The following is a 27,225-nucleotide window of genomic DNA, read 5'->3' as shown; positions in this document are numbered from 1 at the left end:
ACTAGTTCCTGTGAATTGTTAGATTGCCCTCTCTGTGATGTCACTAGTTCCATGTGAATTGATAGACTGCCCTCTCAGTGATGTCATGAGTTTCCTGTGAATTGATAGACTGCCCTCGCAGTGATGTCGCTAGTTCCCTGTGAATTGATAGACTGCCCTCTCAGTGATGTCACTAGTTCCATGTGAATTGATAGATTGCCCTCTCAGTGATGTCACTAGTTCCCTGTGAATTGATAGACTGCCCTCTCAGTGATGTCATGAGTTCCCTGTGAATTGATAGACTGCCCTCATAGTGATGTCACTAGTTCCCTGTGAATTGATAGGCTGCCCTCTCAGTGATGTCACTAGTTCCCTGTGAATTGATAGGCTGCCCTCTCAGTGATGTCACTAGTTCCCTGTGTGGCTTATTTCAGAGTCAGTGGGTAACGCCTAAATAACTCAGCAAAGATTCAGGTACAATTCCATAACTGCCGGATCTAATGGCAGCGAAACATTAAATCCATTGAGTGACCATAATCTGTATGACACGGGCAGCCTGATCTGCCGTACAATGTGTCTGATAAGAGCTCACAGCTCAGGTAAATTGCAATTTTCCATTTTCACTAGGTGCATTCAGAGAGGGGCGCATTGAAATGCAAAAGAATATTCCCACTTACATTGGGAGCTAATGGAAGATTTCAAGCAGGTGACCCAGTAAAGAGCAGAAATATATGGAATTAAATTCAGGCCATGAGAAACCCTGGAGGGAAACCTGATTCTCAGAGATAAAAAACAGTTTGAGAATGTTCAGTGACACAGCAAGAACCCGAGGGTCCGTCAATGTGCCTTATTACCGCACACATATATCCATATAACATGAGAGACACACGCCTAATACAGATCATAGATAGATAGAGAGATAGATAGATAGATATATATGATATAGATAGATAGATAGATAGATAGATAGATAGATAGATAGATAGATAAGAGAGATATAAAGTAAACATAGATATGAGATAGATAGATAGATAGATAGATAGATAGATAGATAGATAGATAGATAGATAGATGATAGATAGATAAGAGAGATATTAATATATATTTAACAGATAGATATGAGATAGATAGATTGATCTGAGATAGATAGATAGATAGATAGATAGATAGATAGATAGATAGATAGATAGATAGATAGATAAGAGAGATATAAAGTAAACATAGATATGAGATAGAAGGGTAGATAGATATTAAACAGATAGATATGAGATATAGAGAGATCTGAGATAGATAAAATAGATAGATATTAAACAGATAGATAGATAGATAGATTGATCTGAGATAGATATATAGATAGATATATAGATAAATAGATAGATAGATAGATAGATAGATAGATAGATAGATAGATAGATAGATAGAAAGATATTAAACAGATAGATATTAAACAGATAGATATGAGATAGATAGATAGATAGATAGATAGATAGATAGATAGATAGATAGATAGATAGATAGATAGATAAGAGAGATATAAAGTAAACATAGATATGAGATAGATAGATAGATAGATAGATAGATAGATAGATAGATAGATAGATAGATAGATAGATAGATAGATAGATAAGAGAGATATAAAGTAAACATAGATATGAGATAGAAGGGTAGATAGATATTAAACAGATAGATATGAGATAGATAGAGGGATCTGAGATAGATAAGATAGATAGAAATTAAACAGATAGATATAAGATAGATGGGTAGATAGATAGATTCTAAACAGATAGATAAAATAGATAGATATTAAACAGATAGATAGATAGATAGATATTAAACAGATAGATAGATATTAAACAGATAGATATGAGATAGATAGATCGATCTGAGATAGATAAGATAGATAGAAATTAAAAGAGATAGATATAAGATAGATGGGTAGATAGATAGATTCTAAACAGATAGAGATGAAATAGACAGATAATTGAATAGATATAAGATAGATAGATGTCAGATAGATAGGTAGATAGATAGATATTAAACAGATAGATAGATAGATAGATAGAGAGATATTAAACATATAGATAGATAGATATTAAACATATAGATAGATAGATAGATAGATAGATAGATAGATAGATAGATAGATAGATAGAAAGATATTAAACAGATAGATATGAAATAGATAGATCAATCTGAGATAGATAAGATAGATAGAAATTAAACAGATATAAGATAGATGGGTAGATAGATAGATTCTAAACAGATAGAGATGAAATAGACAGATAATTGAATAGATATAAGATAGATAGATGTGAGATAGATAGGTAGATAGATAGATATTAAACAGATCGATAGATAGATATTAAACATATAGATAGATAGATATTAAACATATAGATAGATAGATAGATAGATAGATAGATAGATAGATAGATAGATAGATATTAAACAGATAGGTAGATAGATAGATAGATAGATGTTAAACAGATAGATAGATAGATAAGATAGATAGATAGATAGATAGATAGATAGATATTAAATAGATAGATATTAAACAGATAGATAGATAGATAAATAGATAGAAATATCTGAACCAGCTGAGTATAGAGGCAGAGAGAATGAGTATTGAGGGAGACACTAAGAACAGACGGGCTCCCATGAAGAGGTGAGGTTATGGAGTTTAAAGTTCAGTAGACGTAAAAAAGCTAATAGGAATTGTACAGAGTAGATATAGTACAGGAGTCGGAATATGAGAGTCACAGGAGGTAATGATAAAGGATTAGATCACTAGCAGTACAAGGTGTTTGAAGAAGAATCAGGAATTGGAAACTGAAGGTTTCTCTATTATTAAGGTTTCATGTGTCCAGCTCTGGTATTCACCCCTGAATAAAACTAAATCTCAGCCCCGGCATATAAGCTGCCAGCACACGTTTCCATACATGTAGGAAGTAAAGAAATACAGTTGAGTCCAGCGACAGACGGCTCCATTACTGCCTGGAGATTGCATCTATCGGCACCGACACTGATCTTATACAATAATGGGGCCAAATACAGAGCGACTGATTTAGAGTCAGACGTAATGATGCACCAAGAACCTACACAGAAGAAAGCCTCTGCGAGATATGTCTAATTTATAATGGAGAATAATTAATCTGGGGACATAATCATCATAATCATGTAAGGAGCAAGTTTTACGTCTTAAAAATTATGTATTTCAAGATGCATCCAAAATGAAATAGTACACATCCATAAGGGGCATGGTTAATTTGCGTGTGCACGCCCTTGACAAGTGAAGTGATGCCTCAGATATATCTCTAGACCTGCAATAAAAGTATAGTGCACCTGGCATGGCAGTCTATCAAGATGAATGGAGCTATCTAACACATGAGGAAAAGCATTCAGAAAGTACTTAATAACATGTATTACTAATATTAATGAATCATTTGGATCAATATATATGACGGGTCCGATTCAACAAGGAACGTAAATGCAGATTTTGTGTGTACAATCCTCATATATGATCTGAGAATGTTCAGAACCGGACCATACTCAGCTAAACGCAGGAACATTCAATTCCTCTTCGTACACAAAGGACACTGACTACATCTTACAATTTCAGGGAGTGAACGGGGCATCAAGCTTTGGGCATCTCAAAGGTACTTGATTTTGCGCTATATCTCTTGCTCCAGCTACAGGGCTAGTCTAAGTCCTGATTAATAGTGACGACAGTCGTGTATTCATACTATAACTGTGTCTGCAATCAGGAGCAACTGTAAAAATGTTATTTATGTATTTCATGGGGGAAAAAATATAAAAAGAAAAACTTTTTTTTTTTAAACTGTTTTATCATTAATGCCTATATCAATAAAAGGTGGCATTATTTTTTTATTTTTTCTGTGTGTTCTTATGTGAATTTATTTTCCAACATAGGTGTTGGACGTATCCTGCAGTGTCTTGTGTAACAGAGCTGAGCAGATCTACACCCGAATTCATCGGCGCACGTATCTTCACATCCGCTCCTTGCATATGCCGGAATTCCGTGTGCTTTAAAACAAACCCGTGATGTGTGCCTTCATGAGTCAGGCCTGATATATTTAATATAGCTACAACAGCCACAACATTTTTTTTTATAAGGATTGATTAAAGGGTAAAATTATGTTATTATTCAACTCAGAGAGTCGGGAAATAATCCCTTGAATTAAACAACATGTATTATAACGTTGTGCTTATAAGGCAGAGAAGAATGGTAAACTTTTACCATGAAATAACGGTTTATGTGTCCGCTGGTAAGTAATAATGTGTCTACAAGAGGCCAAGACCAAGCAGCAGAGAACATACCACGAGGGCCGTTTGGGTTTTTGCACGAGCTGCCTTGTGCAGAGCGGTCATTCCATCCTTGCTCCTGAAGTCCAGGTGAGCACCGGCGTTACGAAGAGCTTTTATCACTTCCACCGAATTGTCCAGTTGCGCAGCCAGAGTGAGCGGGGTGTCTGCAGAAAGACAGAGGCGGAAATACAATCTGTTATTACTGACACCAGTGTATAATCATATCCTGCTTATACTAATGATTTTATCATATCACGTTTATACTAATGATCTTACCATATCGCGCTTATACTAATAATCTTACCATATCGAGCTTATACTAATGATCTTACCATATCGCGCTTATACTAATGATCTTACCATATCCTGCTAATACTAATGATCTTACCATATCACGTTTATACTAATGATCTTACCATATCGAGCTTATACTAATGATCTTACCATATCGCGCTTATACTAATGATCTTACCATATCGAGCTTATACTAATGATCTTACCATATCGCGCTTATACTAATGATCTTATCATATCACATTTATACTAATGATCTTACCATATCGCGCTTATACTAATGATCTTACCATATCGCGCTTATACTAATGATTTTATCATATCACATTTATACTAATGATCTTACCATATCGCGCTTATACTAATGATCTTACCATATCGCGCTTATACTAATGATCTTACCATATCCTGCTTATACTAATGATCTTACAATATCCTGCTTATACTAATGATTTTATCATATCACGTTTATACTAATGATCTTACCATATCGCGCTTATACTAATGATCTTACCATATCCTGCTTATACTAATGATCTTACCATATCGAGCTTATACTAATGATCTTACCATATCGCGCTTATACTAATGATCTTATCATATCACATTTATACTAATGATCTTACCATATCGCGCTTATACTAATGATCTTACCATATCGCGCTTATACTAATGATTTTATCATATCACATTTATACTAATGATCTTACCATATCGCGCTTATACTAATGATCTTACCATATCGCGCTTATACTAATGATCTTACCATATCCTGCTTATACTAATGATCTTACAATATCCTGCTTATACTAATGATCTTACCATATCGTGCTTATACTAATGATCTTACCATATCGCGCTTATACTAATGATCTTACCATATCGCGCTTATACTAATGATCTTATCATATCGTGCTTATACTAATGATCTTACCATATCCTGCTTATACTAATGATCTTATCATATCGCGCTTATACTAATGATCTTACCATATCCTGCTTATACTAATGATCTTACCATATCCTGCTTATACTAACGATCTTACCATATCGCGCTTATACTAATGATCTTACCATATCGCGCTTATACTAATGATCTTACCATATCGTGCTTATACTAATGATCTTACCATATCCTGCTTATACTAATGATCTTATCATATCGCGCTTATACTAATGATCTTACCATATCCTGCTTATACTAATGATCTTACCATATCCTGCTTATACTAATGATCTTACCATATCCTGCTTATACTAATGATCTTACCATATCGCGCTTATACTAATGATCTTACCATATCCTGCTTATACTAATAATCTTATCATATCCGCTTATACTAATGATCTTATCATATCTGCTTATACTAATGATCTTATAATATCGCGCTTATGCTAATAACCTTATCATATCCGCTTATACTTATGATCTTGTCATATCTGCTTATACTAATAATCTTATCATATCTGTTTATACTAATGATCTTATAATATCGCGCTTATCCTAATAACCTTATCATATCCGCTTATACTAATGATCTTATCATATCTGCTTATACTAATGATCTTATCATATCTGTTTATACTAATGATCTTATAATATCGCGCTTATCCTAATAATCTTATCATATACACTTATACTAATGATCTTATCATATCTGCTTATACTAATAATGTTATCATATCACGTTTATACTAATGATCTTATAATATCGCGCTTATCCTAATAACCTTATCATATCCGCTTATACTAATGATCTTATCACATCCTGCTTATACTAATGATTTTATCATATCACGTTTATACTAATAATCTTATCATATCCTGCATATACTAATGATCTTATCATATTACGTTTATACTAATGATCTTATAATATCGCGCTTATCCTAATAACCTTATCATATCCGCTTATACTAATGATCTTACCATATCCTGCTTATACTAATGTTCTTATCATATCACACTTATCCAAAGGATCTTATTATATTCTGCTTATGATCTAATCATATTCTGCTTATACTAATAATCTTATCATATCCGTTTATACTAATGATCTTATCATATCGCGCGTATCCTAATAATATTATCATATCGTGCTTATACTAATGATCTTATCATATCGCGCCTATCCTAATGATCTTATCATATTCTGCTTATATTAATGCAGTGTTTCCCAAACCTAGTCCTCAGGTACCCCTAACAGTGTGAGGAACATCTACACTCCGCTCAACCTCAGCCTGTGTAAACGTGTTCCCCTTCTGTAAATACAGTGGAGGTACATGAAACAAAACTGGGAGCCATCTATTTTGTGAGCTTGGGCAATATTCATAGGATTGAATTCATTGTATATTCAGTAGGAACCAGTGACATCGTTGAGACTCTTCATTTGAAGGTAAACAATCTATTCTCTTTAACCTCCTTAAGAACAAAGTAGACAATAGACATGAGGATCTCAGTGGTTCATAGGCTGAATATTGGTGTAACCCACAAAATCTCTACTACCCCTGCTCACTAGACATTAGACAATAGTAGACAATGGTTTCTTTGTTTATAAAAGGAAGCCATACAAATCTACACCCTGTATATAGCTTTCCAGATATGGGGAAATATTGAAATAAAACAATGTAAGAATTAGTCTAAAATAACAATTTAGATTTCAAAAAACGTGTTTCTCTGTTAGTATTATGGCACATCCTTACCCCCATTTTCTGGGTCATGGTAATTCGGGTCCAGCCCCCGATCTAGCATCTTGCAGATTTTCTCCACAGAACAATGCTGAACGTAATCCATAAATTTCCGCAAATTAGCCTGGAATTACACAGTCAACGAATAATATACTCCCAATGACGTAAACATTGAAATATTTTTTTTTATCTGACTCACTGGAAAACTTTGGAAGAGGGAATTTTAATTAATAAAATTAAATCTATAAACATTCCATCTCATTCCTCTTTTAATAAACGAACCCATAAAAAAGTTATAGCCTTGATATTTTCGAACTGCAAAAACCAGTTCTGTAGGTTGTGGATGAGCAAGTATTGCCTCATTGATAGCTGACTAAGCACTATAGAAATTTTAGATCAAAACCGTCTGGAAAGTCTAAAATGAGTCCATTGTTTACACACATTGACAGGCATTTAATGGGCTGTACCCCATATTTATGAGAGGGAAGCCTGACATTTCACTAGAAACTAGTGACGTGAATTCGATAGAAATTCTAGGCTACATTCTTGTAAATATGAGTTCAGCCCATAAATTGGCTGATGTCACTGTGTCTATGCGACGGGTACACTTAGTTAACTTTAAGAGAGGTTTGTCATTCCTTAATTTATCATCACACATATATATTTAATCAGTAAAGGAAAAATACCTTCAACGTACCTTTGTGTGCAGCTTGGCGATTTGTTTCTCGTCAATACTGGACTGCTTGTAAAGCCTCTTCTTGTAACGAAACTGCAAAAAAAAAAACACATTAATTTTTATGGCAGTTCAAGAACATCAATCAATGTGCACTATTTACAGGTTGTGTAAAATTAAATTAACCTAACCTAGGCTAAACTCATATTATACTTTAGAATCGGCAGGTGGCGCTGTTGCAAATTCTGTCCACTACGAGGATTAGTCGGTGACCAATATACAAAGCAGGAGGCTGCATTAGACAAAGCACTAAATATAAGCAAAAATAGTACATAATAGTATACAAACCTCCAAGGAAGGTACCCCCCTGCTCATCGGCTGCGGATATTCCCGCAAAAGCCGCTCCTCATCGAGGAACTTTCCATCTCTCCCGTTACTGAAAGGTTGGTAAAGGCCGTAGTTGAGAACATCTTTCAGACTCTGGTTGAGGGTGCACAAGATCCTCTGCTTCGCCACCCAAACAGTGGCATCGGGGTTAAACCGGATACATTTCTAGAAACAATCGAGAAAGATCTTTGAACATAGTTCATCAACTATTGCAGATCCAGGGTCTACGGACTTACTATCTACATTTTCTTTTTTGACACTACGCCGGTAAAAGTATTAAACATTTGCAAGTAAATAATGAGGGACTCTAACAATTAGGGCACCACCTTGTGTAGTCCTCAGTCCTACAATATGAAATTGTTATAATTGAAAAACATTTTGGGTTTTATAATAAATACTCTACATAAAGTGGATAAATATGTGTTGGGCATGTTTGAAAATTCCAGTGTGTGTTCGGTAATCAGGTATAAGCCAGAAGCGATTACCGAGGCTTTAGCTCAAGTGCCGATAGGTCCGATCTTGTCCAAACAGACCACTCACATTTGTGGGTAAAATGATTCTGTTGCTCAGTACTTGAACCAAGCAGCAGGATCGGTCAATGTGGGCCACCTTTAGAAGAGGCAAATTTATGAGTTCTCATCTGTACGCGATAATGATTCTGAGTCAAACCAAGTTGTGGGTATGTTAAGATAGATTTTGGTCAAGATTTTAAAATCTCCTTTAAGACTGATCATAGGCTTTAACTTATAGGGCCTCATTTAGAGTCGGACGGAATTTATACTGAAATTGTAAGTGTAAATTGCATCCTGTAACTTACACAGTAAATTACGGGGTGCAGTAAATTACAGCTCGCCTACTACCTCCCCGTCAGTCGAAGAGCAAACTGAGATGGATCTTTGGCCAAAAGTGCTTTTTTCACTGAACAAAAGGAATTGCGTCTAAATAAGCCCCATAGGGAGCAATATGAGCATTTTATAATAGTCACTAAACATTCTGAACCTGGAGGTTTGTGGCTGTGAAATGAGGCCACCACTGATGAGATGTTCTTCTACGTCATGTCCTAAAAAACATCTTGTTGTTTACTAGGCAGGTCATATAGAGTAAGGTTATTGTACATTGAAGGTTTTATCATTTGCACTAGGCATTTATATTGTATTGCCGACTAGAATTTTTATTTTTGGTACTTTCCACCCTCTATTTCAATTGATTCAACAAAAAATATCTCAAGCAGGTTTCTGGCCTCAAGGTATTTAGTCAATAGAGGCCTCTTTAAACTTATTTAATGACTCTCTATTAAAGGATAACTGCAGTGCTCCCTATGTTTTCATCAGCGGTACCAGCTATCTCAGACCACTAAACACAAAAATGACATTGAAATGCATATAAATTAACATAAAAAGCTAATTTAATAGTGATCTATGAAACCCCAGAAATTCAATTTATGCAGAGATGCCTAAATTTGAAAACATATTTGCAAATTGCAGTTTCTATTGTCAAATTGTCAGTTCCCTCTGCCTGCTAAAAAACTCCAAGGGGTAAATGTACCAATCAGAATCTAGTTAACATTTATTTAGTACATTCTACAAAATGACAGCTAGAATCTGATTGGTTGCTATAGGCAACATCTTCAATATTCAAACCCGCCAGAAACTCGCAGCTTGAGAAAGTGACAAGGACAACTGCTTAAAATAACACAATTATAATGAAAAAATTGTATTTGCAGTTTAATATGGAAACTAGTTTGCACTTTTAACACAATATTTGTTTGAAATCAATGCAACGTTAATAGGTGTACAGTACATTTTTTATATATCTCCTGATGCTCCGGTTTCCATCTACAGTCCAAAACATACTGGCAGGGTAATTGGCTTCTGACGAAATGGATACTAGTATGTGCACATGTGTGTTTGTGTTTTTGTTATGTATGTGTGTGTGCATGTATGTATGTATGTATGTGTGTGTGCATGGTAGGGAATTTAGAATGTAAGCTCCAATAGGACAGGGACTGCTGTGAATGATTACATATTCCCTTTACAGCACTGTATAATATGATTGGCATTGTATAAATAAACAATGATAATAATTGCTAATCTTATGCAGAAGTGAATCTAGGGGTTATTCATTGTTGATCCTTTTTTCTTGTGTATATAAATCCTAGCATTATCACACTTGTTAGGGATAACACTGCTTTTGTCTTATAATTCCACCAGTGGCATTGAACGCACACTCAGATAATACACTAGAACACGGGCAGGAAAGAGTTTCAATGGTAAATTCTGAGAATTCCGTCCACTGGCCAAGCTGCTTCTGCCAATATTCCAGCGGATCAAGCCGTGGTGGGAGTACTATAGGGTAATTCACGCATGCTGACACCATTTTCTGTCCAAAAGAATTGTATGGCTCTTGACCTCCTTTAAAAAAAAAAAAATCTGCATCGTCCACCTTAGAATAGATTCTTTTTTTCATTGTTAATAGATTTTCTCTATTCCCGGGACGGAGTTTTGGTGACAGTTTGCTGAATTTCACTATTAGGTTCATTACCACTGACATGAGGTTGCTCTGAACTGATGCATTTTGTGTGTGACAGATTTCCTTATCTTGCTACACGAATGACTGATCTGTTTGATAAGCGTTTTTTTTAACAATGAGCAAGGATTTCTGATGCTGGGGGGGTGTTGGGGCAGAATTTTAACAAACATACTGTATGGGATAAAATTATATAGTTCTGTTTGTACACCTTTATAGCTAATGACGATGCCAAATACACTGATTAAGATCACAATAAGGTGCTTGAGTATTTGTACACTTAGATAGGCACTATGACAAGTACAGAGAGGAACTGTGATTGGCCAGATTCGCTAGTGGGCGTTCTTTAGTTGGCGAATTTCTGATGAATCGGGATCGATCTGAGAATTCTTATTTTTGTATGTTGCTGCATGAGTGGCCTAGACTGCGATCATCAAGGAACGCACCATTCGGCACCGTTTCCCCCGTCAGACAGAGAAACCTTTTCCAGCTGCCACAATCTGGACCTGCTGAGCTATAGACTAACCCATAATCACACGCAAATAAGCGATCATGACATCATGAAATTGCATCTGTGCTGTGGGCTGCATTTGTGCAGCTTCATCAATGACCCTTGGGCCTGATTTGAGAATTTGATGCATTTTGCGCTGTAAATGTACATGTAAAGATTCTGTCGCAAGTAACTAAGATACGTCTAGAACTCACATTTAACAGTATTTCTGTGTAAGGCGTACGTCAGGCATACATATGTGTACACTTACACCAAGACGTACAGATAGCAGTAAAGGCGAAGATAGAATTACCCTATTTGTACGCAATATAATAATGTAATGACGTGTCATATTCACAATGGAGAATAGCGTCTCGACAGTGTTATTATAAATGGCAAAATACAATTTTCCACATACAATGTAGTAAAAATACAAACACCCTGACATCTGCTGAAGGGGTTAATATGCTAACTGCCAATCAGAAACGGCTAGAGAGTGCTGCTAGTGTCATCGCTGTCATTACAACACTCTTAGGAGGCGTATCGCTATACCTCTAGTACCCAACATATGCCTCTAAAGAGATGTATTTGGGAATGCTTCCAAGTCTAATTATGTCACACCTCCGGGGGGCGCTACACTTTAGTGAACATCCCTTATTGTACTCAGATTTCAATTGTCCGCCCCTTTCTCCCTCTCCGGTTATAAGAAGGGACAAGTCTAACAATAACACAAATCTAGATAAAGTTGCATTTTGTTACCCATGCCCAGTACAGAAATCCGTAATGTACACCACAAAATGTGACGTACCCTCATCTCCAATTAAGTCCCTTAATGTGTAACATGACAATTGTTAACAATTTTGCGTGGCACTTATTTCTAAATGATTGATTCACTTTAAATGCAGCTAGGTAAAATGGAGCGAATATACTGTAATTACTGCATTATACTGACAGAAAGATGCAGCCCAACAATTAGGATGACAGGAAAAATATAATTTTTGTTTGTGGAGCGTTTCACCCCTCCTTTCTGCAAACCAATTTTTATTCTATTAAAACTTTCCTTCCAATGCTATAGACAGAGGCCAGGCTTCCATTATTCTTAATTCATATTTTCAATGTTATAACTGTCCTCCCTGTTCTCGCTCTTTACACGTTACAAGCGTGTTCATCAGATTCTTGTAGTCCTGAGGCTATCTATCCTCTGATACCATTTTTATTGAATCAATAACACTCCTGGAAATGATCAGATATACTAAGATTTCTTCAGAGAGCTTGTTGGCCGAAGTGCAGTGTAAGAATGTTCTAAGCAGACTCTGTTTATAAATCTACCCATTCCTCTATTTAACCAGGACCCATCCTGGACAAAATTCTTCTACCTCTATAACTCCTGTCCCTATTACATTCTTGTGTACACTGGCTTCATGGTATAGACTGGTTTAAAGGTTGCTTATAAAATTTAATACCAAGCAATTGTATGCTGGCATTTAGGTCTTTTGTATAAGTAAATATAAAGCTATGATTGAAGGAAAAGTCAACCTGTGATTGGTTGTTAGATCCAAAATAAGTCTCAATAAACCCGCAAGATTAATTTTCCAAATAGAAGTCTTTCCCAAACTTGTTTCATTGGTTAGATACACACTCCAGAGGAGTGTATCTGATGGTACCTCCATGTAGATGTTACAAATCACCATCCTCGGCAGACTCCCACGAAGTGATCTCCTTTTGTCGCTGGGCACTCCCCAATTTTGGTAGTGTCCGAGCTTCTGCCATTCTGTATGTAGTGGGCCTTTGTGAATTTGGGGACTTAAGCTAATTTTATTGAACAAGCTCTGGTTGGAAAGTATAGGATACTACTAGTTTTTCTCAATAAGCCTCTTTGCATTACATTTGTTGAAGCTCAATTTGGTTCAAGACTCTTCCACTTAACTTACAGACTGGTGTCCTTCATCAAGAACATTGAAATTCAAAATCCAATCTTGTTAGGTCTACATGGAGAGAGCATGGAGAGACAAGTCCCACACGTCCTTTAGAGACGCATCCGATTCTGATTTATACTTATCTTTAAGATGCACCTTTTAAGAGACTTTTAGCCATAGTGCAAGTTTCCGAGTTGATGAAGATCTATGTGTCAGGTGCCGACTCCGCACTGACACTTGGTGCAGGAGACGGACGCCTGCACCTTCTCAGCAACCACGTCCTGTTGCCTAGCAGCGGGACGCTATCTCTGCTCACCTGTCTGCAGCCAGCATGTCTTACCGCCAAACTCTCCCTAACCCTATCAGGAGGCACCTTAGGGTATATAAAGCAGCCTCTGACACATGTCTAGTGCCAGAGTATAAGGTCTTCAGCCTTGCTCCAGCGTTTGTTCCTGTGTTGCTGTTATTTGGATTCTGACCACGGCTTGTTCCTGACTTCTCCTTTGGTTCCTGATTCTGGCTTAGACTGATATTTGGTATTGACCCGGCTTTCTGACCATTCTCCTGCTTCTGATTTGGCTATATCCGTTCCTCTGGTTTTGACCCGGCTTGCTGACTACTCTTCCATCCTGCATCCTGGTGGGCTGTCACCGCTGCCTCAATTGTTACCTCGCCAGCTGACTGATACTGAGGGCCGCGACCTGCACGTCCCTTGCAGCGAAGTCCATACTTCCTTGCGGGGGGTTCCTGCTGAAAACCAGGGGCGTGTTAGACTCCGCGCCTCAGTACTCAGTAGCGCCAACTGCTGGCAGGTATCATCAATTCCACCAAGTGATTCTGACACTATGCTTTAATGTTGCACGTATCAGGATGCGTTTTTCCGTGAAAGGCATTCTACGGCAAAAGAACAACTCAGAGATTGTATTGCCAGAACTTCACACCTCTTGCGAACTGGTCTGCTCGGCCAACAAAATTGTTTTTATGGAAAATTTCGACTCAGCTTTGCTCATATCTACCTGGCACAACAACACATCTCAGTCATCGACTGGTGGAACAGTCAAATCCTGGCTTGGGGCTCTTCATGTTTTGGAAAAACAAAACCATAACGACAATGACAAATCATCCCATTCATTTGGAGAACTCAGATATCCGACCTTTACTCTCTCTTTAGAAAATTTTGTTGATATCTTTTGTTGAGAAAAGACCCTTCTTTAAGACCAAGCATTGATTAGATTGTAAGCTTGCGAGCAGGGACTTCTCACCTCTTTGTCTGTTTTAACCAATTTGTTTATTAGTTTACTGTGTTTGTCCCCAATGGTAAAGCGCTACGGAATATGTTGGCGCTATACAAATGATGATGATGAATAAATGATGATGATTGCATCTAAACAAAATTAACAGAAAAAAAACCTTGTCTACTGATTTAGGAACTCTTAAATAAGTGGAGCCACAGTCTTCACTATACTAGATTTATGGGGTGCTAGCAATTTCATCCATATCATAAAAGGAGATAAGTGGAAGATCACCTTCAATACATGATATGACCTCTATGTCCTCTCTGAACAGCTTTACATGACTTTCAGGCTTTGCAATTTGCATCTTTCAACATTTCCGGACACCAATAGGTCAGGGACAATAGCCAAGTTGTAGCTTTGCTTTAGCAGTTCCCGTTTCCATATAAATTAATGTGTTCGCTGGTACTCTTTTGTCCCCAGATCTTGTACACATAGCTATAGTTACTGACCAATATGACAACAATTAGTGCCCAACCAAAGGCAGGAGAGGCCAGGAAGGCTGAGTCATACATAAATGAACAGAAGTGGTAGAAAATCAGCAGGTGAAATGCGAGGTCAAAACAAGCAGTAAGGTCACGTGTAAGTTCACTGCAACACCGGCATGAAGACACAGGTCAAACATGCCCCGCAGAGATGCGTCCGACTTTGGCTTAGCTTTAAAATACACCTTAAAGCAGCAGGGAACAAAGGTCAATACAGTAAAGCTCAACAACAGTAATCCAATAAGACAATTACACCCATGTCAGAAAGCAAAAGCTATAATGGGTATTTGATTGCTGCCAGGCCGTTTAAGACATCCACAACCTTTCATGCACAAAACTAGAGTGATTGATGAGAAGAATGGAATCGGCAAAGCGCTAATGAGGCACCGGACAGGCAAAGTATTTTAAAGTACCATCATTTACATTTTCCAGGGCTATTTCTATCAATTTGTAATTGTCTAACTAGAGAATACTTTGATTGATTCTTCAGATATAGTTTTATACTGTTCACATGACAAATATGTTCTTCATTGGATTCAAAGGGTCCATTCCTGGGATATATAATTCTTGAAACAGGCTAGAAATTGACCCTGAGAGTGAGATTTAACTGTACGACACCCATAAGCCTGAAAGCTATGCAACATTTTATGAGATTTGGTAACTGATTCTCGAGTTTGGCCACCAAAAGTGGTCTCAACATTCCCGTTCCTTACGGTAGCATCTACTGCTCCCGATCATCCAGATACCAAAGAACCTTTTTTCCTTGCGACAGATGCCTCCTCAATCGTTACAACTGGGAAAATGTCACCCAAGTGGCTATCTTCTAAAAAACTGGTTAATCATGTGCCCAGGTTTTTGTCCTACTTATGTGTCTGGCATGTTTCCGCCAGGTTGCAAAGTTGTCTCAGTGCACAGCACTGTGCCTGAGCACCTGGTTATTTTGGCTATTGTGTGCTAATATGAACCGAATCTCCCATTTCTGACCCAGCTTGCCTTACGACCATCCCTCCATGCCTGTGACCTTCAGCTCATTTCCTGGCAAAGAACTTACACCCTGACCATTGCCTTGTCTCCAACTGTATTTGGTTCTCACCTCTTGATTTCGGTTTCTTCTTGTGTCAGCTGTTGCCTAGTGGGATGAACCTATGTCCACGACCTGTGGGTGTCCTGCTGCAAAGTTTACCCCCTCCTTGCAGAGATCCATGAAGTGAGTCAATAAGAAATACTAGCAAATACTGAGTAAACTCCCACAGTCTGTGGCAATGAAGAATCTTCTCTGTTCAGCGTGAGGAGCAACCTAAGTGGTCTTCTGTATCATCTACCCAACATAAGTGGGTTTGAACCCCCTGTAGGATTTCATAGATATCTCAACCTATGTCAAAGCATGTGAATACTAAGAGCGTCTCGGCCTTACTAGAGCGGTTTCCTCTGCACTCACTGTTGGCTGTAGCTTAGAACAGTGAGGGGGGCGAGTGCACTGCCTATTCATGTAGATGACACCCAGAGATTGTGACGAGAATCATCATGAATCCTACATCGATGGCAATGAAAGGTTTACATCTAAATTAGGAAGTGGGGAAATCCACAAAGCATTTCCTTTAATAGGAATCTGTGTCTATTTGTATAGTTGTACTATTGGAGGGCTTATTGACTCTTTTTACCTTACCTCTACCTATTGAGTAATGCAGTGTTAGTGCATTTGTGCTTGAATCCAACGTCATCGAGTCTACTTTTGCAAGTGTTATAGTAAGACAACACCTTAGATGGCAATGGTTGATATGTGCAATGGGCATCCTTGCCATAGAAACATAGAATTTGACAGCAGATAAGAACCGCTTGGTCCATCTAGTCTGCCCATTTTTTTAACCCATGGTAACCTTAAGCCCTATCTGATACTTTATTCTTTGTAAGGATATCCTTATGTCAATCCCAAATATGTTTAAATTGTTCTACTGTATTAGCCTGTCACTCACCGGACCGTGAGTGCCTCTTCTCCCGTTATTAGGAACCGTGGCCGCCTGCCATCCTGATGGTCTGCGCATGCGCAGCCTCTATGAACCCTTCAGACTTGTTGCTTTTAGTTAATTGGCTGATCAGGTAACACTCCCTATTTAAAGCACCTGTGGTCATTACCTCGTGGCCTGATCTTGGAGTCTCATTCCCTGTGAGTCTCTGAAGGTGTTCCTGTGTTTCTCCTCGTCTTCAGTTCCAGCTGATTCCTCTCAATTGCATTGCCGGTTTCCAGACCGCTTCAACTCTCCTGTGTTTCATCGTGTCTTCAGTTCCAGCTGATTCCTGACTATTGCATTGCCGGTTTCCAGACCGCTTCAACTCTCCTGTGTTTCATCGTGTCTTCAGTTCCAGCTGATTCCTGACTATTGCATTGCCGGTTTCCAGACCGCTTCAACTCTCCTGTGTTTCATCGTGTCTTCAGTCCCAGCTGATTCCTGACTCCTGCATTGCCGGTTTCCAGACCGCTTCAACTCGCATGTGTTTCATCGTGTCTTCAATTCCTGCTGACCTCCGCAAGAATCATCATTGCTCCACTCGTGTCAAGTTCCCTGCCTGTGTGCTACACAGACACGGATTACCGCTACCACTCTCCTGTGGCCTCTACTCGTGTCGGCGTTCAGCCGCTCAGCTATCCCTGTGTTTCTCTCGTGACAGCCTGCTCAACTGAATCGCGGTATGCTTACCTTCTATTGACTTTACCAGTTTATTGCATATCCGCTTGGACTGTGTTCTGCTCATCTACGGAGTCCTCTATCTCACGAAGTTATAGATGCTATTGACTTTGCCTCATTTGACTTGGATCTCAGTAGTGACTTTGTATCTCTCAAGCAGCGCTTGTCATTTGCTTTTGTATTATATATACCATTTGGAATCAAGTTCCTTGTGCTCTCCGTGTTACCTTCTAGGTTCCACTCATCTACACTAGTGCCTATCCTCACCTATAGCAGTGGTACAACTTGCTGAACACAGACCACTGACTCCCTGTTTCCTATTGGCACCAGTTACAAGTTTCCTCACTATAAGCAGTGGTACAACTTGCTATACGCAGACCACTGACTTACCCGTTACTTACTTGCTCCTGCAACCAGTCCCATCACTACAAGCAGTGGTACAACTTGCTGTACGCAGACCACTGACTTCACTACCTCCTATCTATCCCTGGACATTCCTCTCACTATAGCAGTGGTACAACTTGCTGTACGCAGACCACTGACTTTCCTCACGTCTTCATGTCCATCAAGATCCTCGTGTTCATATTGTCTAATCCATAACCAGTTGCTGCTAGTCATAGACTTTCCTTTAGCATCCTCTCACCATCTGCTGATTCTCCTGTTCCGCTAGTCACCCTGCTATCAGAGGACCACTGTGTGTATACACTACTCTGGTAAGACTACATCTGGTGATATCCTGGGCAAAGACTCCTAGTGCCCGTGACATAGCCTCTACCACCTCTGATGGGAGGCTATTCCACTTATCCACTACCCTTTCTGTGAAGTAGTTTTCCTCACATTTCCTTTGACCCTACTTCCCCCCAGTGTCAGTGCATATCCTCGTGTTCTAATACTTCTCTTCCTTTGTAGAATGTTTCCCTCCTGTACCTTGTTATAACCCTGGATATATTTGAAAGTTTCTATCTTGTCCCCATTTCCCTTCTCTGCTCCAAACTATACATATTAAGATCTTTTAGTCTTTCCAGGTAAGTTTTGTGCTGTTGGCCATGCACCATGTTAGTTCCCTGTCTTTGTACAGTCTCTAATGTATTTATATCCTTCTGGAGATACGGCCTCCAGAACTGAACCCAGTATTCTAGATGAGACCGAACCAATGACCTATACAGTGGTATTATTACTTCTTTCTTTCTGCTACTGATTCCTCTCCCTATGCAACCAAGCATCTGACTTGCCTTTCTCAAGGGACATTAACTCTACTGCTTGCATGGCACAGCAGAAACATGCACTTTAACATGCTGTTCACACGGCCTCAGAAATTGTACTTTTTTTCTTAAAAGTGATTACACTCATTGTCACTGTGCTATATGGCGCTGTTCACGGCTGAGTCTCAATGATGTCACTAGCTCCTACGGGGCACTGAAAGGCAGCGGTATTGTGAATGATGCTTTAGCACAAAAAAGTACATTCAGTACTAGGTGGAAACAAGGAATTTACTACATGTACAAAGCTCTTGACAGTGTGAGAATGAAGCGTAACGACACTCGGCTGTGTACGCAGGAAGACAGACATTAATACCCAGCAGAGGATACAATGTGGCTGCTGTAGAACACGCAAGAACAGGCCAGGCTTTAATGTAAATCAGTATGATACTAGAAAATTGTTTCCAGTGTCACCACACGTACTACCGCTGTTCTTAGTGTTTGCCAACTTCAGGATTTTCAGAATGCGTCTTGTTTTATTCAGTGTGTTTGCTGTATGTGTAAACAGCCTACACAGAGCTCCGAATGGATTGTGGGCTTTATATAAATAGAACACTACATTTTAGAGACAGATAATAAAGCTCTATTAAGAATACGTGGACACCTGGAAAACAATTTTCTTATTTTGGTATATTTTCCTGCAAAAAAATGCATAAAACACGTCAGTATGGTATCTGGTGATAAAAGCACAATGATTCAGAAAGCTGTCTGTCAGCCAGGGGTAAGCTATCAGAAGTGACAGGTCTAACCTAATCTCTACACATCCTGATAGAAACCAAACAATTGTAACATTGTATCCCTGGGAATGGCTGGGGAGCCCATTCATTAAATAGCTGAGATCTGATAGATTAGTATATCTGATCAGCACAGGACTTGAGGTTCCTTTTATAATGGGTTATACAACGGTATGTTATTCTTGCCATGTCTCGACAGTATATTAACCCCCGACCCCCCCGTCTAATTTTGGAAAATGAATTTCCCGCAGCTTTGTTTTCAACTCATCTAAGTTACCTAATTTGTGTTATTAGACTTCAGTAATTCTGTCTAAACACATTCTCTGTCTCTCCCGTGGGTGGAACAATGCCGCCTCTCTCTTAGTTTGTGCAGCTCACCAAGATAAGCCGCCGGAAACAGAGAGTGAGGAAACTAATTTAGTATTAGTTAATAGTTAAATATTAATTAAACCTGTATTTAAAAATACTAGTTATAATGAGCAAGTGTTTCATGTGGACTTTAGTTACTTACTGCTGTTTCTGACTTATGGAAGGCTAATAGTGGACAGGCTGTTTGTCAGGATCCTTACACATATACAGACATTATTATTTTAAATTAACAGTAAAAATCAAGCGCCCATCACTTGGCACTGGGGGCCCTATTATCCAATAGGCTGACTAGGCTGCAGCCTAAGGCACAAAGCTTTTGGGAGGGAGCAAAACGTGAGGATAAGTGAGTAGGAGAGACAAGGAGGGCAACAGCAAGGCCTGACATCCTCCAACTTCACATCTTTGCCCTCAGTAGCACAATTTCATGCCGGAATGAGTGACAATGATTGCAGGGACACTTTTAAAAACTCAAGTGGAGCTGAATTTTGAAAACATGGGAACATAATCATTGGGGGTTTGAAGGAAGATGAATTTTAAATGAAGGACAACTTCGTTTTTACCTAGCGTGTATTAGCCTGGCGTGGAAGGAGTGGGGAGATTGATGAGCTTATTAGCTTAGGGAGGTATGAACCAATAATCAAGCCCTGCTCGGCACACAATCTGCGTTGAGCACCTCTAACCGCAACTTTACCATAGGAGAACTGTACAGTGGGTCTAGTTCTCCGACACTTTACGGCGTGTCCTACTCACTGTAAGAGCATTTAAGTCTAAAATAATAGTCTCTATAGTATCTTTACTATGGTGCTGTACAAATAATTACACTATGTAAAAAATGCTTTCTCTTTCCTCCTCTGCTTCTTGAATGTGATGTACGGGGAGATGTCACTTCATACCTCCCCGTCAGCGGGGGACAGCTTGTCTTGATGGCAAACACAAGCAAGATACCACCCGGGCTCTTCTACAAGGATGCTGCAAATGAATTAAGGGGCGTGATGAAAACCCATCGGATTGTTTGCTAGAACGTATTAGATAAATGACAGCAAGAATCTCATTGCTTGCTATGGGCAACACGTTCACTTGTCCCTTGTAGAAGGTCTGATAAACCTCCCTCAATAGTTGTTGCGCAGTGGTGGACGACTGACGTTCTGCCCGATGATGTGAGATGATGCGTTTGGTGGGCTGGAGGGTTGATGCAGCAGTGGTTGGGCATCACCTCGACCTGTCCAACCTTTGCAGACCTCCCCTCTGCATCTCCCAGAGAGCAGGTCTACAAAGCTGGCAGGTATGAGTAACATGTATGAGTCTAACGATATCTCTGCCTCTTTTCATTTCTAAAGAACAAGGCTTAACTGGAAAAGCGACCCTCCCCTGCAATAACTGGAAAAGCAACCCTCCCCTGCAAGAGCACCACTCACAGTTTGCTGTAGATCTGGGATCGCAATCCTGACGACCATCGTGTTGGTCTGAATATCCTCCAGCCTGCTAGTGGGACGCTCAGCCGTAGCCCTGATGGTGTCATAGATGGTCTCCTCCTTTGAACTGTCTGACTCGGACTCCATTGAATAGTCTGAAAAGCTCTGCGCCATCTCATCTTCACTGGAGGTGGGACTGCGGGGCATAGTCAGCGACATTCACCATAAAATGCTACGGGTAGAACAGAAACCAGTCAGTGGACAAGAAAAATGAATGACTAATGAATAAAACATTGAAAAAAGTAAATAGACAAATATATTTTCCTTGCATGTCCCTGTTTTATGCATGTCTTGTTTTGCACTGTGGCGCCTACAAATCTATGATAATAATAATAATAATAATAATTATTATTATAAATATAGGCCAGTTACGTCTATGCATTAAAAGGAACTGGTTATGAATTAGGACCTTGGATTTATTATCTTACTTAAGACATGAATGTAAAAACGTGATGGAAATGATACCAGCTAGACATGAACAATTGCCTGTTTGTCTGCTGCTTGTCATACACTTAGAAATCAGACACTCTCCAGTGCACAGCTGTCTGCCACCACAGACACTAATATAAACACTCCTGAGTGGGTATATAGTATAAGCACACAATAGCAGAGGGAATGAGTGCTATTATGTCACTTGTTCATAATCATACACATATCTATGCATTTATAACACCTGCATGATACTGAGAGACAGGCAAAACACAGTATTATCCGTAGCGTTACACATCAGTGAATATCTAAAGTGATTAAAATACTCTCTTTTCATGTAATGTAAGTGACAACCCTCTCTCAGCAGTTTTTTAAGCTGTTTATTAATGTAATCCACATTGTGATGCTGCTTAATTGTTGTGGTTGCTATGCAGGAGTGCACATAGCAACCACAGACAATTCACCAACCGGAACACCCGTTCCTGTACGTGTAGGGTTATCCCAGCCTGTTCTCTTACTATGGCAGGGCAGATTATAATAGTAATCAGCAAAAACGGTGTCACCAAGCCCCCTGTCACACATTAACCCCAGAATTACAGGAACAGTGGTAACACCGCATGTGATGAATGAAAATGCTCACAACACACTGGGGTTTACCTGCTGTACATTTGGAAAATGGTACCTTATGTCCCCCTAGCAAATATGGTTTTTTTTGGCATGCATTGCATTTTTTTTTTTTATATTGTATTGCATGATGCATATGATTTTACTTGGACTTTTGGACAACAAATAAGACAAACCTCAAAACCACAAAAAATGTATATGTTTTATTTCCAGAACACACCTCCCAACACTGAGACACGGAGAATCGGGAGACTGTAAGACCTACCCCTGATTTTCTCAAACCCCACCCACTTTTAAGTGCGCCCATTTCTGCAGAAGCACTGTCCCTTTGAGGTCCACGATTAGGGACTGTCCTGCCAAAATCATGAGGTATGAGCTTGTAATCTATAAATGGAGCATGTGAAAATATTAGCCAAGCAGTTACAAAAACCAGAAATAAATAAAGGAAATTTCGGCTTTTATTATAATGTCACCCACACAGACAAGATCACCCAGCGCATCCGCCTACAAACACTGTGAGGAGCACTGCTACACTTTCTAGTGAGAATGGAAATACCCCTGACAGTATTAGTAAATACCATGGTAAATTTTCATTTAAAGTAGAATATATTATACATAGGGCACTAAATAATGGAGAATACCCTTATTCTGAATAACCTAGGAGAATTGCCTGCTCTCTCGGAAGTCCAAGTGGTCTAACCCTAATGTAGGAGTCTTATGGACAACTGTGATGAAGCTGAAGTTACAATTTATTGTCAACAAAAAGGGGAAGATTTATCAGACATTCTAAAAAGGAAAAGTACAGGTGTTGCCCATAGTAACCACAGACAAAAAAAAAAATCTGGCCACACTAAGTATAATACATCCCCAGGAATTAGTAAAGATATGAATCCATCCAGAATGTCAAATATATATTTTTAACTGGAGGTGCACCCACGCATATATTGATTTGAAGAATAAAAGCTATGGTTCTTAAAGTGGCACTCTGGGATTTGAAATGAGCTTTAAAAATAATTTTACTAATAGTTCATTAAAAAATTATACATGAGCTCCCTAATTACCTGGCTTTTGTTGTAGTGTAATACACTTGTATGTTTTTTGTTTTTTTTTATAACTTTTTATTAGAAACATCTTTTCCCATAGAAAATGCATTACAGAATCTCGAGAGGTTAAACAGAAATAGATAACACATGTTTACATACAACAGGCTCTCTCGCACTTGGGAGATAAATGTATATTTATCTATCTAATACTGCAAAGATGTTATTTTAACTTTTCAGGTTTGAAGGGTATAAAGGGGGGGGGGGGGGGTTACAGGGACCAAAGGGAGGGAAGGGGGGATTGGGGGGTGGTAAATGACACTTGTATGTTTTTAAATATTTTGCTAGCACAAAATCCATGCAGTTAGGGAGTTGATATATTATTTTTTAATGAACTGTTAAAATTATTTTTATCATCATTAACATTTATTTATATAGCACCAATTTGGAAAAAAACACAAACAGAGAGGTAAGAAGGCCCTGCTCGCAAGCTTCCATTTCACATCCCAGAATGCCCCTTTTAGATAGATAGCTTTTGTTTTTTCTTCATCAACATCATCATCATCGTCATCAGCTATTTATATAGCGCTACTAATTCCGCAGCGCTGTACAGAACTCACTCACACCAGTCCCTGTCCCAAGGAGCTTACAATCTAAATTCCCTAACACACACACAGACAGAGAGAGACTAAGGTCAATTTGATAGCAGCCAATTAAACTACTAGTATGTTTTTGTAGTGTGGGAGGAAACCGGAGCACCCGGAGGAAACCCACGCAAACTCGGGGAGAACATACAAACTCCACACAGATAAGGCCATGGTCGGGAATCGAACTCATGACCCCAGTGCTGAAGTGCTAACCACTGAGCCACCGTGAGCACTGTAACCAATCAGATTCTAGCTGTCATTTTTTTGCATGTACTAGATGTATGATAGTTAGTATCTGATTGGCTGCTATGGGAAACACCTCCACTTTTCCTTTTTAGTCCTTTGTGAACATTTCTCAACCTCTAATCTTAAAGAAACATAGGGGCATATCTAAGAAAGCACAATAGTGCTCTAACCGGCAAATTAAGCTCCCTGGGTGTCCTCCGCAAATTTATGAAAGGTGCATATCATGGATATCTGCTGCTTTGCACTCCTCTTCGTTTTTGGGAGCAGCCACCATTCAACAGTATGGTGACTGCTCCCAGCTCAAATCTAACAAGTTCCTTGTCTTGATAATGTACGCCAGCTGAAGCAAGCTGGCGTACATTATCATAATTGAAAAAATCCAATGCTGTCAGATCTGCTCCGAAGAGCAGAGCTGGACAGCGCATGTGTGGAGGGATCACATGATCCCTCCCTGTCACTCACCGATCTCTCTCTGCAACGATAGTTGCAGAGACAGAGCAGGGATCTTTGTATGCATGTGCAGTTCGAAGGATGAAGAGAACGAGGAGGAGATCCGGAGCCAGCGCTTCCGAAGAGGGGGAAGTATGATTTTTTTTTATCACAGAAACAGCAGTTTTTCGGAACTGCCATGATTCTGTAAAAGTCTGCCCCACTTCCCAAAACACTGACTTTGATCTGACCATGCAAATACTATGGGGCACCACGTACCTCATACCTCAGTAATAGCACTAGCTTCTAAGTCATGGGGCTAGATTTACTAAACTGCGGGTTTAGAAAAGTGGAGATGTTGCCTATAGCAAACAAACAGATTGCAGCTTTCATTGATTTAGTGCATTATTCAAAATAACAGCTAGAATCTGATTGGTTGCTAATGGCAACATCTCCACTTTTTCAAACCTGCCGTTTAGTAAATATACCCCATGGTTTGAATTCTCAGTGTTTCAGCACAATACATCTCTCTACTGTATATAGGTGATGTGCCACCCTGTCTGTTGTTGCTGGGAACCAGCTGGGCTTACTTTGCCACCGTTCCCTTTCCTTATTACGAATACGCCCCTTCTGCCGCAGTGGGAGGGGCCTGCTGCCACCACTGAGCTCCTTCTATAGCACTCAGAACCACGTTCCTTCTGAGTAAATGACGCTGCTAGTGTACCTCGTTGCTGGTGTACCTGGGCTGGTAACTCCGGAACTCTTACTATGGATCCGGGTTGCTGTGAATGGATCCCCCCTGGCCTATCACATGGACCAGGTCTGCATGGGTAGCAGGCAGAGCGGTGCCACAGGAAAAGCTTTGGTCCCAACCTCAGAGGCAGCCGGAGAACGGATTAGATTTAGGGTCTAATCTGTAGATCACAGCAATACAACGATATTGAAGATGTTTCCAAGCAGGTCTTTGAAGCAAGATGGTTTATTTGCTCACACACACTGGTTTGTGGTACCAGTGATCAAGTCAGATGTTGAAATCAGAAGAACACATTTCAGTGTAGAAGTCAGTGCATTTATACCTTTCAGACACATGCTGTTTTAAGCATCAGGATATATTCTATTTACACAAACATGGATGTACTTGCATTTCAAGGCTAACAAAATTTACACTTATCTATGAAATTCACTCTGGGCAAAAGGCCACACAGTAACGACTCCCTGCTGGGCCTTTGGCCAGAGCAGGCACTTCATCACAAAACTTTGTTAGCCATTGCTGCTATCAGACTTACCTGCACATATGCCTAATTGGAGGTTTCCACTAGCAACCTTACAAATCCTAAACAATGACACTTCCATACTAAATACATCCCAATACACACAAGACCTCCATCCACAAAGGCCTATTGTATCAGATATATGCATCAGAAATAAGGCATATCCTTTAGTAAAGTGAAAACAGGAAAGGCCAGTTTCTACCCTGGTCTCAGAAATAACGATTTCCTATCTCAGAATATATACAATACAAAAAATAAGTGCCTATGCAATTATATAAATATGCGCCCTGCGCTATTTCCTTTCCATAAATTTAAACCATAAGTTATTTATGAGTGATCCAGTCACAGATGCCAAATCATTTTTAAATTAAAATAAAGAAATGTCTCGGTCTGCAGTATTGTCCTCTGCTGCTTTCTTAAATCTGCAGAAAGTTCAACCTCCCAGAGGATATTAAACAAAGCTATACTTGCATATCTGTTTAATCTAACTGCACACATTGGTGCCGTCCTTTCACTAACAATCACAAAGTGTGAATTAAAGAAGTTACAGCACAGATATCAGGTGTAATGAATTTTAAGAGCTTACTCTTTACAACCCCAATCTTTACCACATATGAGAGACTGAGGTCTGCAGGGATGTGAGGTGGGTTCCAGAGGAATAAAACACTGATTATTCATACTGGCCAAGAATAATTAAACCATAATGAGGAAAAGACAGCAGGTATTATGCAGAGAAACAATTACAGAGAATTACTTCTATCCATTGGCAAAATTCACTAAATTTCATTAAGAAATAAGATTTTATTCCTAAAAATTTAGTTATTTTTATCTAAATTTGAGTCAGTATGGCACCACTACGTGGCACAATGCTTGTTATACAACCATATTTGTCTACTCTACTGAAATATCAGGGAGACTGCCTCATAGATTTCGGGACAGGCCAATCTCCCATATTCCGCCTCTCT

At 39.1% G+C, this 27,225-nt stretch overlaps 1 protein-coding gene across 8 annotated transcripts in view; it reads right to left on the bottom strand.

Moving 5' to 3' along the window:
* The window catches only part of SHANK2 (SH3 and multiple ankyrin repeat domains 2), a 359,718-nt gene that overhangs the window by 237,124 nt on the left and 95,369 nt on the right, over window positions 1–27,225 (bottom strand). For all 8 annotated transcript variants that reach the window (XM_075188258.1, XM_075188267.1, XM_075188257.1 and 5 more), the window contains exons 2-6: window positions 21,518–21,746; window positions 8,309–8,512; window positions 7,985–8,056; window positions 7,303–7,411; window positions 4,318–4,469 (exon numbers count right to left, since the gene is read on the bottom strand). In XM_075188258.1, the coding sequence (XP_075044359.1) occupies window positions 4,318–4,469; window positions 7,303–7,411; window positions 7,985–8,056; window positions 8,309–8,512; window positions 21,518–21,733 (753 nt within the window). In that variant the 5' untranslated portion in view covers window positions 21,734–21,746. The remainder of the gene's footprint in view (window positions 1–4,317; window positions 4,470–7,302; window positions 7,412–7,984; window positions 8,057–8,308; window positions 8,513–21,517; window positions 21,747–27,225) is intronic.

This window comes from Mixophyes fleayi, chromosome 10, assembly GCF_038048845.1.
Source record: "Mixophyes fleayi isolate aMixFle1 chromosome 10, aMixFle1.hap1, whole genome shotgun sequence".
Lineage (NCBI taxonomy): Eukaryota > Metazoa > Chordata > Amphibia > Anura > Limnodynastidae > Mixophyes > Mixophyes fleayi.
Note: the sequence above shows the minus strand (reverse complement) of the source record. Positions and strands in the feature narration are given on the sequence as shown.